The 15,069-nt window shown below is 30.6% G+C and overlaps 3 protein-coding genes across 4 annotated transcripts in view; 2 read left to right on the top strand and 1 right to left on the bottom strand.

Moving 5' to 3' along the window:
* Positions 1-2,752, top strand: part of LOC108691351 — an 8,585-nt gene extending 5,833 nt beyond the window's left edge. The window contains exons 16-22 of the mRNA XM_018199052.1: positions 44-177; positions 508-634; positions 922-1,104; positions 1,167-1,496; positions 1,570-1,825; positions 1,926-2,205; positions 2,538-2,752. Coding sequence (XP_018054541.1) covers positions 44-177; positions 508-634; positions 922-1,104; positions 1,167-1,496; positions 1,570-1,825; positions 1,926-2,205; positions 2,538-2,709 — 1,482 coding nt within the window. The 3' untranslated portion in view covers positions 2,710-2,752. The remainder of the gene's footprint in view (positions 1-43; positions 178-507; positions 635-921; positions 1,105-1,166; positions 1,497-1,569; positions 1,826-1,925; positions 2,206-2,537) is intronic.
* Positions 2,753-3,983: 1,231 nt separating this feature from the next.
* LOC108691362 (sprT-like domain-containing protein Spartan) lies at positions 3,984-8,523 on the bottom strand. Of its 2 annotated transcripts, XM_018199065.1 has the most exons (5): positions 7,989-8,523; positions 7,725-7,876; positions 6,668-6,776; positions 5,994-6,113; positions 3,984-5,526 (listed from the first exon to the last, which is right to left on the bottom strand). In XM_018199065.1, the coding sequence occupies exons 1-5, from the start codon at positions 8,085-8,087 to the stop codon at positions 4,057-4,059; spliced, it is 1,950 nt and encodes a 649-aa protein (XP_018054554.1). In that variant the 5' UTR covers positions 8,088-8,523; the 3' UTR covers positions 3,984-4,056. The 2 variants fall into 2 exon arrangements, with proteins under 2 accessions (XP_018054554.1, XP_018054555.1); XM_018199066.1 differs by lacking the exon at positions 7,989-8,523 and having other exon boundaries at positions 5,994-6,068; positions 7,725-7,777.
* Positions 8,524-10,911: 2,388 nt separating this feature from the next.
* LOC108691368 (inhibitor of nuclear factor kappa-B kinase subunit beta-like) lies at positions 10,912-14,308 on the top strand. Its single transcript, XM_018199073.1, has 13 exons — positions 10,912-11,044; positions 11,264-11,380; positions 11,531-11,730; positions 11,797-11,955; positions 12,048-12,265; positions 12,356-12,460; positions 12,590-12,728; positions 12,802-12,990; positions 13,068-13,279; positions 13,376-13,663; positions 13,739-13,888; positions 13,949-14,182; positions 14,248-14,308. The coding sequence occupies exons 2-13, from the start codon at positions 11,281-11,283 to the stop codon at positions 14,306-14,308; spliced, it is 2,055 nt and encodes a 684-aa protein (XP_018054562.1). The 5' UTR covers positions 10,912-11,044; positions 11,264-11,280.
* Positions 14,309-15,069: the final 761 nt, after the last annotated feature.

Here is a 15,069-nt window from a genome sequence, read left to right as displayed (position 1 = left end):
TATATATAAATTATTTTTCTCTTTTTTTTCTTCTTCTATGTAGACGGTGAATATTCTTAATGTTGGACTTCCTGAATTAGGTGATCGATTACAAGTAAAAATATTTGATTGCGAAAGCATGATATCGTATGAAACATTAATTAACGATATTTGGTCCTTTCATCGAAGCAATTATCAGTAATGTATTATTTATACTCATCCATTATTTATTTGTACGATATTTCGTAATATAACCAGAAAAGTAATGATTCTATATGAAAAAATAAAATTAGTAAAAATATAGAATTTTTTAATATAAAATTTTATTTCGGAGAAAAACTCAATTTTAAAAATTCATCTGGAATGCGTGCATTTGATTGCGTTTACACTTAAATTTTGTTATAGATTATTTCTATTCAGATTTGTCACTATCATGATTTTCATATCTTACTATCTCTTTTAATATCTCATTTTTATTATTTCATCGAAATACATAAATCTTTCTCTCAATTTTTCTAAAAATTATAGAACATGGCCAAGTATGAAATTTGCCTTAATCGGATTGCATTTCTTGGATTACTTCACTTTTGTGCCGCCAAAAGGTAGCTGCGGATTAGCTGCTTATATTGAGGCACTCAAATCCGGACCGTCACAGGTATGATACAGATATTTGTATAAAATCACACAAAAATCAAAGAAGGAACTTTGTTCATGGATGCAAAAAGAGAGAGACTGCCATCAAGTATTGGATTGTCTGGAAAGTTTGTGCCGACTAATCTATATAATTTAATAAATGTATACTAAAATTTAAATCTTCTGCGTTTCAATTTTCCTTCAACATCGGCACGAACTTTCTGGATAACTCAATACATTTCGTATGCTTGTATTGTACCTGTGACTACAATATTTATTACATACATTATATCGAATGATTTTTATTAGACGAAATTGGAATACATAAAAAGTGAAAATCGTCATATTTTATCTTTGACGCACCATGACCTGCAGTCCTCACAAGTTCTTCATCAATGGAATTTAGCTGGATTGTACGAAGCCACAAGTTGGTTATCAGATGTGATTAAATTTAAAGCAACTAAGATTGTGCCTAATGAACGCGTATTTAAGGTAAACAGAAAAATTCTAAATGAAATTTACAATAACGTTGAATGTAACCGAAATTGATTTAGTTTTGCGTAGAGGCCGAAAGACACATGCCATGGCAATGGGAAATTTTGAGTAATGAACCGAGTGAGTCCTATCGCATTAAATTAAATTTCATTTGGGGGTTGTCCGATACTGTGAAAGGAAAATGCAGCGGATCATCTCTATCGATTAATTTAATTGGTGAAATTAGTAGCAAGCAGCTCGAAGAAAGTAAAAGGGCAAGCTGGCCTTATGGCGAATGCAAAAATGAATCTGAGGGGAAAAGAATTGTTTCTTATACGAATTCTTGTTACGAAGTATCGAAAGAAATGTCAACATTGCGAAAATACAAAATCTTAGCACAATATGAAAATGTAAGTCTTAAAGACTTCGTAAAACTTTATACGCAAATATGTAATGATATAATAATCAAATTTATAATGACAGTTACCAGAGAGTTTGTCCAAACTAGTTTGGAAATTGTATGCCTTATATGATCTTATCGGTGGTAATAGCAGCATTGCAAGAAAATCCGATCAGCTTGCGATAACTGCGATTTTTCCGAAAGATTCAAATGTTGGTGAATTGCAACTTAATGGGGATAAAGTTGCGATTGAATACAATTCGCACTTCATTGATCTCTTCTTGACACGAATGAGAATTCATAAGTATATGGAAATACCTTTATTCAGAATGTTTTCCAGTACGTAATATCATGCTGATTATCTTAAATTGTCCATTGATGAAAATGCCACGATATTTTTGCGATTCTAAAAGTTATTTAATATAATGTTATAATCTAGGCGCATGTATTATAACGTTAGATTCTATAAAATCGGCGTATAATACGGTTTATAGCTTTGCTAAAAATAGCGAAGTGATATTACTCGGACAATGTTATGACGAAAATCCTAGATTTGTATTAACGGCAGCCAACGGTGTATATGGGATTAATATCAATTTAACTGATGAATCGGGAACTACACGAATTATGGCTGACAAAGATAGAGGAATCTTATATAACGCCACATCATCCATACAATTGCAATCTGACTACGCATTTCATAAATTAGGAACTAAGAAGTAAGTAGAGAAAATAACATTTAATATTAAATAAAAAGCAAATCCATAATATGCAAGGTCTATTTTTTGAAAATTTTATATTCAAAACGGATCTATCATATTATTGATTTAGTTTATATATATATATGTGTGTGTGTGTGTGTGTGTGTGTGTGTGTGTGTGTGTGTGTGTGTGTGTGTGTGTGTGTGTGTGCGTGTGTGTGCGCGTGTGTGTGTACACACACACACACACACACACACACACACACATATATATATATATATGTGTGTACATATATATATCTCACTCTTACTCTTTAAGAACAAAAAAATAATAATGTCAATTGTGTGCAGGATTAAAATGGGCGACAAGGCAATCGATGTTTTGCTACCTAATATTTTTCTATATATGCGTTGGACACAGGAACAAGTTCTAATCTTTTTCTCCAACCATGTACTAGAATTTAGTTGTGGAATATGTACACTCGATCATCCCAATATCGACCGATTATATGAAAAACTCTAATTTACTCAGTAAAAGATGTACATATGTAATGCAACATATTAATGATCGCAAAATAATGGTTTTATATTCATTTTTTATACATTTTTTAATACATATCTTATAAATAGTACAGTACAAAAAAAGGTATCTATATAATTATATAACTAGAGCTCGAATTTTCGGATATCGAATCAATCAGTTAATTAAAGCTCCTGAGTAGTCACCACAGTAAATCGTGAATAGACTATGCATGCGCATTGAATAAAAGCGCACGTGAAGCGCTTTTATTCAATGCGTAGCCTATTTTTACTTACTATGCCTTTTATCACTTTTTTACAATTATTTACTGATTCTCAGGGGGGGATAAGCGTAGTTTTCGTTCATTTTTATAAATGTTTTAAAGCGATCTCATCATTTTATCCAAAGTGTTTTTATTTTCAATTGACGTGTAACAAAAATTAATGTGCTACTTTTCGTTTCTGACGTCAATTCCTATTCAATCAATTCCTAGCAATTCGCCGGCTCGCGTAGCCACGGCAGTGTCGCTGCGCGTACCTTAGCGCCGAGACACTATCAGTGTCTTTAGATATGACTGTGGTGACTACTCGGGAACTTTAATGTTCGAAATTTCTTCATTATACATTATATCAGTTTTATCAGTTATTCAATTGTTAATAAACTGGTTGCTAACGAGCAAATGCCGGATAATGTAAGCCGAACATCTGAACGATTTGTACACACACACACGTACACACAAATCATTCCATTATAATCATTCTATTTTTTTTTTCTATAAAATACAAACTTTTGCAAATGATAAGCAACTTTAACATATTAATTTAAATGACATAACGTTAAAGCTCTAGATAATAACTGATTACTAGCCTTAAGTATTGTTTACTATTTATTAAAAAATAACGCTAAGAATTTTATATAACGATTTCTAGATAAATAATCTAAACTCTTTATTAACCAGTCTTAATCATCGAAAAACTTAATCTATGAAATTATATATACGAACACACACATTATATACAGATTATACAAGCGTTGTTAATAATTACATTCGGCATGTAAATTGTGCCTTTTTTTATAACACAGGTTTTGTTATAATGTATTTCAAATTTCTATTTAATAAATGACAAGTAATATATAAACATTTTTTTAAATCACATATTTAATAATGTTTTTGTTTCGTATTATAATATATTTTTTTTAGTCTGTCTCGTATAAAATCGCAATATGCAAAGAAGTAAATTATATATATATATATGAAAAGATATTTATTCAGATACTTATTTAGATAAAAAAACCATTTCATTATCCGCAAAATAGTTCATTGTCGTTCTTTCTGTTCACAAGACCACTTTATTCATTTTTAAGGCACATATCTAAATGCTGATTCATAAGATTTTCCGATATTATTTGCATACATACTGGACAGGGATATTTACTTTCCGTGGAATTATTTTCTATAGCAAGCATATCATCGTTATCATCCTCCTTATCGTCTATTATTATGTCGTCATTAAAAACACTTCCAATGCATTCTTCAAGATGTTCATTTAATGATATTTCAGGTGCGATCTGTGTGTTACAAACTAAACATTTATGTTCCACTACGTCGTTATTACAAGTGCTAGTACTTGGTTGTGGCTCCTCCATCAATACAGAATTATCCAAATCAGAATTAGAGGAACTGCTTATAGTAATTAAGTTATCATCAAATGATGCACGAGAGGTGGAGGGAATGGCAGCTTTACGAGCTGTATCTGCTTCTAATAGACATTCATCAAGATGCTGGTTAATATCCGTGGCCAGCAATCTTTTATTACAAACGGGACAAGTGACGCATTCAACTGTATCGTTCGAATTATCGAATTTTAAGCGCTTATTAGAAATTGTGTTTGTGTCAACACTTTGCTCCGTCACCGACGTAGAAAACGTTCGAATAGGTAACATTAACTCTTCATTGTTGTTATTATTATTAATATTATTGTTAATCTCATCAATCAATGATGTATTATCATTTATTAGGCATAAATCTATATGTCTATATATATTTTCTAAAGTCATAGGTATGTTACATATAGGACAAGGTACGGAATTATTTCTTGGTTGACTTAGATTTAAAATCGAATCATTAGCAGTTGCTTGTCCCGCAACCGATATCGAGGTTGAATCTCTCTTACTTGATTCACATAGGGGATTTTTACTGTCATTTAGTTTGAATTTGGTTAAAAGATTACTCTGACCACTACTACTGCCTCCCAGAACACCGGAACAAGAAAACTTGGGAGTCTTAGAAACATTCTTTGCATCATCTTTCTTTGCGTTTTCACTCGGGCCACTGGTACCCCAACCATGTACATTATTACTACTGCTGCCAAGCTTCTTCATTCCCAACGACAGATCTTGAGTATCTTTCTCATTCACAGTGTGAGACGAATTTGTACCACCATTGTCTTTACTTGTACTAGGCTTAACATTGTCCGTTTGAGTAAATATTTTAGAGTCGTTATTACTAAGAGCTTTTGAAGTTGTAGGTATAGCTGTATCCGCCGAAATACTCTTTGGAAACCAATCAGTTATTCTTGTATTCTTTGACTTATCATTTTGCTTTGAACGCGATTTGAAATTCTCTGGCTCTTTGATCTTTACAAATTGACCATTACAATTTTGTTGATGTTCACGCCACCAAAAGTCTGTTGGACCGGGCGGACGATTCATGCTTCGTCGAACCGTTCCAAAGAATGGTGGTCTGTATTGGCAAGGTCCGTTACATTTCCACCAATGCTGTTTGTACAGCTTTACTTCATCATGAAAGTTGTGATAAATCTATATTCGATTAACATGATAAACGAATCTTGTTATTACAGAATAAAAAAATTGTTAAATTTAAAAATACAAAATTATTATTATAAATGTACAAACAAAATTGTTTTTAAGAATTTTATTTCAAAATCTATTTGACAAAATCAATCCAATCTATATTCGGATATTTAATCTTTGTAATAAATCCAGATTAAGCTTAAAGATTCTCCAATATCCAAACGAGTTCATGATATATAACATTTGTATTAATATGATTAGATTTTATGATAAAATATAAATTTTTCTTTTCGAAACACGAAAACATTTAAATAATTAATTGAACTTATTGAAATGTACTTTCTGTTATAATAAGTGATATAATAAGATATAATAAGGTTTAAGGACTATCTATGACAATGGATTTTTGGAGTCACATATCACTGTTCGACAATATATTCTTAAATATTAAAATAAAAAGATTATTAGCTTACCGTTATATTGGTTCCCGCTTCTTTGTTTATCCTGTGCATGTGTTTGCAGAAATTCGGTCCATGACCATCTCGGTCCTGATCATTATTTGTTAAAAATAAATATGCATGGATCATCTCGTGCTGCAATTTAACACACAAAAATATTACACACACACACACACACACACACACACACACACACACACAACATCCTTATACAATTATATTTCTGTATTTATTTATCAAAAAATTTGAGGTGACTCTATTTCAAAATATTCATAATCAACAAATAAAACGTCGAATGGCTCGGCGCTCGGTCTGCAAACTAGTAATCTGTGATTGCGATCTCAACCGCACCTCACATACGCTGGATTTTTTCTACGTTTAAGTTATGCTCCAATTATAAGTAACAATTCCAGTTGAGATGAGTAAGATCCCGATTTAGATTAAGAAGCATTATTTACTACACTGATCATATTTACACAAATTTAATTAAGTGTATGTAAGACTTAAATTAGGTGACAATTTATTACTGGCCGATTTGGTTCCATTTACGGGACTGAGAGTCAATCAAACAATGAGAAAAAATAATTGGCAAATTCCCGGTTCGATTTCGTTACTTCTCCTACATCTCATTTAAGAACTTAACCTATTCTTCCTCCTGCTACTATTACTACTAATATCGAAAAACTTACCAATAAGGTTTCTACTAGATCCTTCCTTGGTCTGAGTTTAAGTAATGGTGCACTGAGTGATATCACACATTCCTTATTACGTGAGTGAAAGCGACATATTCCAGCACAACTATAAACAATTGCACATTATAGTTTTCAGTTCTTGCATAAGAATTGCACTAGAACTGAATTAGTGCAATCCAGAACTGACGTACAAAATATTTTTGTATGTAGGCTTACTATCATTTATATATTTTTTATTGTTTTATTATTGTAAATTCTTGCATTTGTACAAGATCTGTTTTCTGTGATTAAACTAGGCCTGTTCTTTTTAGCTAAACTTTTGCACCAGTTCATCTTTCTTCCTTTTCTTTTTTCCTGGAGAGAAAAAGAAGATGAACTGGTACAAAAATTCAGCCAAAAAAAACAGGCCATTAATGCAACCAGTTCAATGAATTCGTGCACCAAATTCTGTTGCACTGGAACAGTGTCGCTGATACCATTTTGGAAACACAAAATGCTTTAGTGTACACTTTTTCAACTAATGCAACCAGTGCAGAAACAGAAAACAAACCTTAAGCTTGTTCTTTATGGCTGAACTTTTGTACTATTCATCTTTCTTCTTTTTCTCTCCAAGAAGGAAAAAGAGGAAGATGAACTAGTGCAAAAGTTCAGCTAAAAAGAATAGGCCTCTTATATAAAGGCATCACTTGGCTCTTGTAATTATTTATTTTTTGGATTGATTGTGTATTATGAAACGAGATAAAAATTACAAAAATGAACAAATTGATTAATGATACAAATATTTTAGTGAATCACTTTTTGTAATTTTTATTGCATTTCAAAATATACAAACGACCCCTTTGTTTATATTTAATATTTAATATTTCGTAACAAAAAAGATGAAATGATTTTATAAGCTTTAAGAATGGCATACATTCTAAATAACAATATTTTATATGAGCAAGAACATAGAATTATTTCATCTTTGTTTCATATTGGTAAACAACAAGGATGTAATGATTTATGTTACCTATGTCCTTTTTAGAAAATACTTCAAGTCATGAGAAATATTTACCTTGTCATTCTGTTACTCCATTTGACTTCGACAGAAGATAAAACACACCAGAAAAATCTTGCATTAAATTGTATAAACATTGTGTGAATATTAGGAGTGGGATCAATTAACTCCAATGCTTGATCGACTAATGATTGTATATAAACATTTTTCTAAAAATAAACAATTTTCTTTTACAATGCAATAAAGATATCAAATTGAAAGTAAATTTATTTTTTATACAATGATGTAAAAAATGATGTTCTCATTGAAGAAAATAAATACCTTATTCAAGCTAACTGCGTTTTCTGTCACGCCTAAACAATTCAACTTTTCATGCATATCGTATGCCATATGAAAATCCTGTGCTTCTTGCGATGCCATCGCCTTCAAACGTCTTCTTACAACCTCCGTTCCCGTACTAGCAAGGAAAACCTAGATACTTCTTGAAAATATGAAAGATTGCGAAATGTAATGTTATTTATTCTTCTGCGAAGTGCCTTGTATCAGGTGAAAATAAAGAAAAAAATATTTCTTTGTATTCCATAGAGCATTTCACGGACTCGTGCGATGCAATCTATATCCATTTAAGTCTGAAATAAGCTGAGGCGTCTCGAACAATCTCGAACGACGAATGGCGATTTGTGGCAATTCGAAACAGTCGAACACGCGATCAGAATTAGATAGAATGCAGATACACAAAAGAATCACAAAACAAGAAGAAACGAAACAAACAGTTCTTAGCGCATGACACGAAGGAACTGATGGAAAAGTATCAGACTCGACTAGGCTGTAACCAGCGGTCCTATCAGATCCTACTAGATCCTACATTCAGAGAGACACGTTATCAATGATGGGAGATGGCAAAACACAAAATTAATTAGCGCATGCGCATTGAGTAAACTCAGGACCAGTACTTTTTATGATCATGGAATATAGAGAATAAGGAGGCCGAACTTACATGGACGTCAAAAAAGCGTGGTCAAAAATAGTCATCAGAATTAGTTCAATCGAGATGTCGCTTTCGTTCCACCATACCTAAAATTTAGGTAGAGAAATTTACCTAGATTATAAAGTACCGCAATTGATTTCAGAAAAATGTCGCGTAAAAATGGCCGAAGTGCATATACATTAATTGAAGTACACTAGGATCCACATTGAATCAATTGGGTGCAGCTAATCTAATCATATATTTTTGAAACATTTTCAAGCATCAATCTCGAGGTTGAAGGCAAATTCATCATTGGGTTGATATTAATACAATAAAAACCTCTTCAAGGTTTTTTTTCCAGTTTATCATCAGTATCGTGCTTAAAATTAATAATGTCAAGTTGTGTGTCTAAGTACAAAAACAATACCATAAAAGGTTATAGGTTTGGCGTGCGAAAAAACGAACGAAGAAGAAAAGAATGGATTGAATTAATTGGAAGAATTAAATTATCAAAAAGGACTGATATTTGTGAAGTATGATAAGAGTTAAGCAAAATCGCCAATTGTAAATCCACAATTGTAGTCAGCCATTTTTAAAAAATAACCCGGACCAAAGCAAAAACATTTACCTCGATCGAAAAAAAATTCTTAAAAATGTCCAAGCTCATGCGATAATCACACATATGATGTGTACTTTTGTATTCCTGAACAGTTCTGAACTGTACTTACACGTATCTTTCGTGCACTTTTATGCACAAAAAATCTACGACAAATAAATCTGTATTAAACTAAAGAACACGTAAATTGAGCATTCATATATATTTTTTTGTTCATTAATAAACTAATTACAACTAAAAAGTATTGATTTACATACTTGACGGCTTCATTTTTCCAAATAAAGCATGTAATACAAATGCATAAATTCGAAATGGCCGCGTTTCGCGTGAAAATGAATGCGAGTTTGCGATACTTTATTGATCTAATGATTTTAACCCATTTAACAGTCGATATAGGGTACGGTTAACGCAAATGCTTTAAAGCAATTTTTGATTGATTAATTTGTAAAATTTTTTTTTCTAATTGGTCAACCAAATGCTTCAAAGCATTAGTAACGAGACTTTGACCGCAGCCTGTACATCTCCAAATAAGATGAAAATTACAACAATGAGCAAATTCACAAGAGCATTCATAATTTAATTGGTCAATACCTAGTAATCTTTACTCACTTTTGTAACTTTTACCTCCTTTCAAAATCCACAATTATCGTCTTAGTAATGTCTTAAGACACTAATGCAGCCTTCTGATTGATTCGTGACTTCTTAAGGCTATACTTAAGACGATCTTGAATATAAGATCTGACTATGAATACCGGCCCTAGAGTTCCTCTAGTAAGAATCAAGTCATATGGGCACTAATTCCGGATTCAGATTTCGAGCTCTCTTTAAACGCCGCCATTTGCAGATACTTTCAATATGGTAAATCTGTGAATTGGTGTGAGTAACTGTTTCATGATGTAGAAGGCGCGAACACAAAATCGGACTATCAACTATCAACCATGGTGGAATTGTGCTGTTTCTGGCCACTCGGCGTTTTTCCGGTCTTATTTATGTCTTCGGTCTTAAGCCGGTTCTACATTAGTTGCAAGCCGATCGTAAGTTTGTTGCTACAGCCAATCTGAAGCTTGCATTTTGAAATCAACACTTCAGGGTGCAGTCGCGATGCTGCAAACGCTTTGAAGCGTTTTTTAATTAAGTAAGACATATTCCGTTAGATCCTAAAATATAAACAGATAAAAGAACTAATGAGCACTCAGCAAGTTTTTAATACTTGTTCCGTTTTTTAACGCGTTCCAAATTTTGCCCTAAATTAAGATTACAGTAATGAATTGTTCCTCTTTTAATTATGAAAATAATAATAGTATGAGAGAATAAGTGAAAATAATAAATGTGAAGCCCATTCTACAATAGGCAATAGTAGTGAATTAAGGAATAAGCGTAGAAATTAATTAATCATAGTCGAATGTGAGAAGAATAATCAACTATGATTGGTCGATATTATTATTATTTACATACTTAAAAGAGGAACAATTCATTACTGTAATCTTAATTTAGAACAAAATTTGGAACGCATTAAAAAACGGAACAAGTATTAAAAACTTGCTGAATGCTCAATAGCTCTTTTATTTGTTTATAAATTTTAGGATCTAACGGAATATGTCAATTAGATGAAACAGCTACTGAATAGGTTTTTCTCTGCTACTAGAGTGTATAAACTTCAATATAAACTGAGTGAAAAAGTATACATATGATATGACAAAATATTATAAGGACGGTCACGTGTGTAGTCAGTAGCCAATCGGTATATATCATCGACAAGTGAGATATCTGGAGAATGTTGAATCATATATGCAGGTTAATGAGAGACAACATCGACAACATTAGTAAAAAATTTACATCACGAAATAATTTCTTTTTCTTGTTGAGCTAATGCATTTTCGATAGAAAATCTCGATTGATAGGCGGTGTTATAATTTATATGAATGCATGCTTCTTTTACGAAAAATATAAAAATATTATTTTATCAGCGTGGAATCACGTTTACTAAGAATTATTAATCCTCGATCTGTATAGCTGAATACAAATTCGAAATGACATCGAACGATGATTGGAAACTAAATCGTGTTCTGGGTAGCGGAGGTTTTGGAATTGTCGAGCTTTGGATACATGTTCAAAGTGGCAAAAAGATTGGTAATATTTCAGTATGATTACAAGTATAAATATAAAAAATATATGTATATATCTTTGAAGAATTCTCCAAGAGGAATCATACATATTAACAAACTTATAACATTGTAAATATATAATAAAATATATTATTGCATATAATTATAATTTCAGCAATCAAAAGATGTAAATGTAATTATTCACAATTGATGCCAACACAACGAAAAAGATGGGCTCATGAAGTTTTTATAATGAAACGCTTGAAGCATCCAAACATAGTGAGAACAGGATGCGTCCCATTCAAACTTCCAAATGTAGAAGAAAACGAACCGATTCTCTGTATGGAATATTGTAGAAAAGGAGATTTGAGAAAAGTTGTATTTTATTTAAAATCTGACCTATACAAAGTTTATATGCGAAATAATTATGTTCTCTTACAGATTTTAAATCAACCAGAAAATTGTTGTGGAATTAATGAAACAGAAGCGATCAAAGTAATGAGTGAAATTTCATCGGCTGTAAAATATTTACATTCATATAATATAACTCATCGAGATTTAAAACCAGAAAATATAGTTTTACAGGATGAACAGAATATGGCAAGATATATAATGAGAAAATTATTTACATTGAATTATCAGTAGCTTATGATGCATTGATTAAATTAAACTTTTACATTTATATATTACAGATTTCATATAAATTGATAGATGTTGGATATGCCAAAGAACTTGGAGAAACAAGTACATCTGCCTCTTTAGTTGGCACTTTAAACTATGTTGCCCCAGAACTTCTTTGGAAAGAGAAATATAGTTGCTCTGTCGATTATTGGAGTTTAGGAATATTGTTTTATGAACTTGTGACTGGAACAAGACCATTTTTACCAACAATGCAACATACTATGGAATGGTAAAAAGTGAAAAACATAATAAATAATGAAATAAAAATTTGATGAAATAAAAACTTGATGCAAACTCTAGATTTAATTAAATTCTGCAGGATGAAATACATAAAAAATAAAAGTTATGACGATATTCATGCTTATGTGTCAGAAGGGAAAGTCATTTTTGGAAAAGATATTCAAAATCCAACTCACTTATCAAAGTAAGAATGTATTACATAATTTTTCTATACTTTCTTCTGTAGAAAGAATAATTTTTTTATGTAACTTTTGTTTGATAACTTTTTATATTGTATATTTACAAGTATGTGTAATATTTGTTCCTGTATCAGTTGTCTTCGAAACAAAATGGTTCAATGGTTTCAATTAGTTTTACAATGGGATCCACATAAAAGAGGAAAAATGGTTGACAAATTTGGTACATCTCATTTAGCAGTATTTACAATGTTACAAGATGCATTATTAAACAAAGTATGTATAAAAGCTAAGCATATTTTACTTTTATTTCGTTTCATTTTTGTTATTTAATTTGTGTTTTTCATAGATATTATACGTTTTCTGTCTGCCGTTTTACAAAATTAATACATACGAAATTGATAGTAATACTACTCTTAGAGATCTTCAGTTGTTAATAGAAAAAGATACTAATATTGAAGTCGAACATCAAGTGCTAACTGATTACAAAGGTGTAACATTGATTGAAAGTACAATGTCACTTGCATCACAAATTAATGTACGTATTATATATTAAATTTGTAAGATATCACAAAATAAAATACTATTTTTTAATTTATTATAATTTTACTGTAGGATCACGTTTTGTTTCTCTTCAGAAATGGATGTTATTTAATAGAAGATATACCTACATTAAATATTCCTACAGCAATGGAGAAAATGATGACACAATCAAAGAATGAATTAAACTATGAAGTACTGAAAAATTATTATCGCCATACGATATATTTTACAAAAGCAGAAGTATATTTATTTCAATTGTACATTTTTGCACTGAGTATAAATGTGTAAGTTTCGTACATAATTAATGCTACAAAATTATAAAATTACCTATTAAGCATTACCTATAAACTAATATTTCGATAATATTTCTCATATTTTAGGGATTTATTACATCAAAAGATCGATAAATTTAACTCGAGTATGAAGAAAACATTGGAAAATACAAAGATTCTTACAGATCAAGTACATACAATTCGTATGAAACATATGAATACGACGGACGAAGATGTAGCTGATAAAAGGAAGATACAAACTTATCTTAACAAAGTTGATAAATTAGTTAGTGCAGCCGATCAAATAAAAATGAAGTTTATGTCTTTGAAAGAAGATAATAATAAATTGAGAGATCAAGCTCAAGCTACTGATTATATAGGGAATTTATCAGTACTGTAAGTGTATAATGTATTATAAATAATTGTAAAATGTGCTATATTTTAATATTTTCTCTTATACTATTTCTATAGATATGACAAAATATGTGATGTATATTTGAAATTTAAGGAAGAAAGTCCACATAAAACAGCAAAGCCATTGGACATGTCGAAATTAGTGTTTGAATTCATTTCTACACGTGAAGCACAACTTTGTAATGAAAACATAATTGATATTACAAGGTATTAAAAGTTTATTGTGAACGATACGTCTCATATATTTTCAATATATATTTTCTACAGGCAGATAGATAAGTTGCAAGACGAACTATCAAAACTAGAAAAAGTATTTATTTCTGTTACTGCTATGACGGAATTATATTGGGAAGAATATCAAAGAATGACACAATCGGACACTAACAGTGTTCCTCAACAATCTAACAACTATCAATCTGTAAATATCTCGACCACTGAATTAAGCAGCATTATTCAATCAGAAGATAATGTGATATACAATAATTTGATCATGCGTTACATGTAAGTCTTTTTTTATTACGATGTTCAATTTTAACATAGATTTATCTTGTGTTTTATTTTTTTAGGCTAGATAATTTGATAACTCAAATGCAGAAAAAATACCTTGAAGTGCTTAAATTGGATTAAAGATATCTATTGATTTATGCGATATATATCATCAAACTAATAATTTAGCATACTAAACATTTTTTAATTCTTATATTTTAATACATTTAATTCTTGAATCCAGTTTGCCTTAATGTACGTGGAACATAATACCGTACACCCCATTTAATATTGGCATTTTGATCAGTTTTAACAAACGTGTAGACAGGTTTGTTGAATAGTTGCTCCAATTTTATTGCTTGATATCTATCATTCTGACCTATTCAGAAACATCTAAAGTTAAAGTATATTTTTATAACTAATAATCTAATTTTTATAAATAAAAGGACTAACTTTACAAATATCTTACGTCTAATATATGTGTATATATAATGAATGTATTACGCACGCGTAATACATTTATTATATATACACATATATTAGACGTATAAAAACTGATTTTTGAATAAGCGTGCAATACATTTTAGAAAACTAAAAAGAAATAAGTTATTTTAAATATTAAAAATTAACAATAATTCCCGAATATATATGGCTGTGAAAAAATACATTTGATGAATTTTATGTACTTAAGCTAAATATAAATATTTTCATTTAGTTTGATATGCAAACATTACGCATATATTCTATATATATGTGAAAGGTAAATGTTCAGTAATAGAGATCAATGGTTTTGATCTTAACATATGTTGTTCACTTTCTTACAAAATTCACTATATCATGGGACGAATGAGGTCTATAATACTTTATTCTACATGGGTTCGACTTTTCACGCGAAGTCCACT

Source organism: Atta colombica, unplaced genomic scaffold (genome assembly GCF_001594045.1).
Source record: "Atta colombica isolate Treedump-2 unplaced genomic scaffold, Acol1.0 scaffold46, whole genome shotgun sequence".
NCBI lineage: Eukaryota > Metazoa > Arthropoda > Insecta > Hymenoptera > Formicidae > Atta > Atta colombica.
Note: the sequence above shows the minus strand (reverse complement) of the source record. Positions and strands in the feature narration are given on the sequence as shown.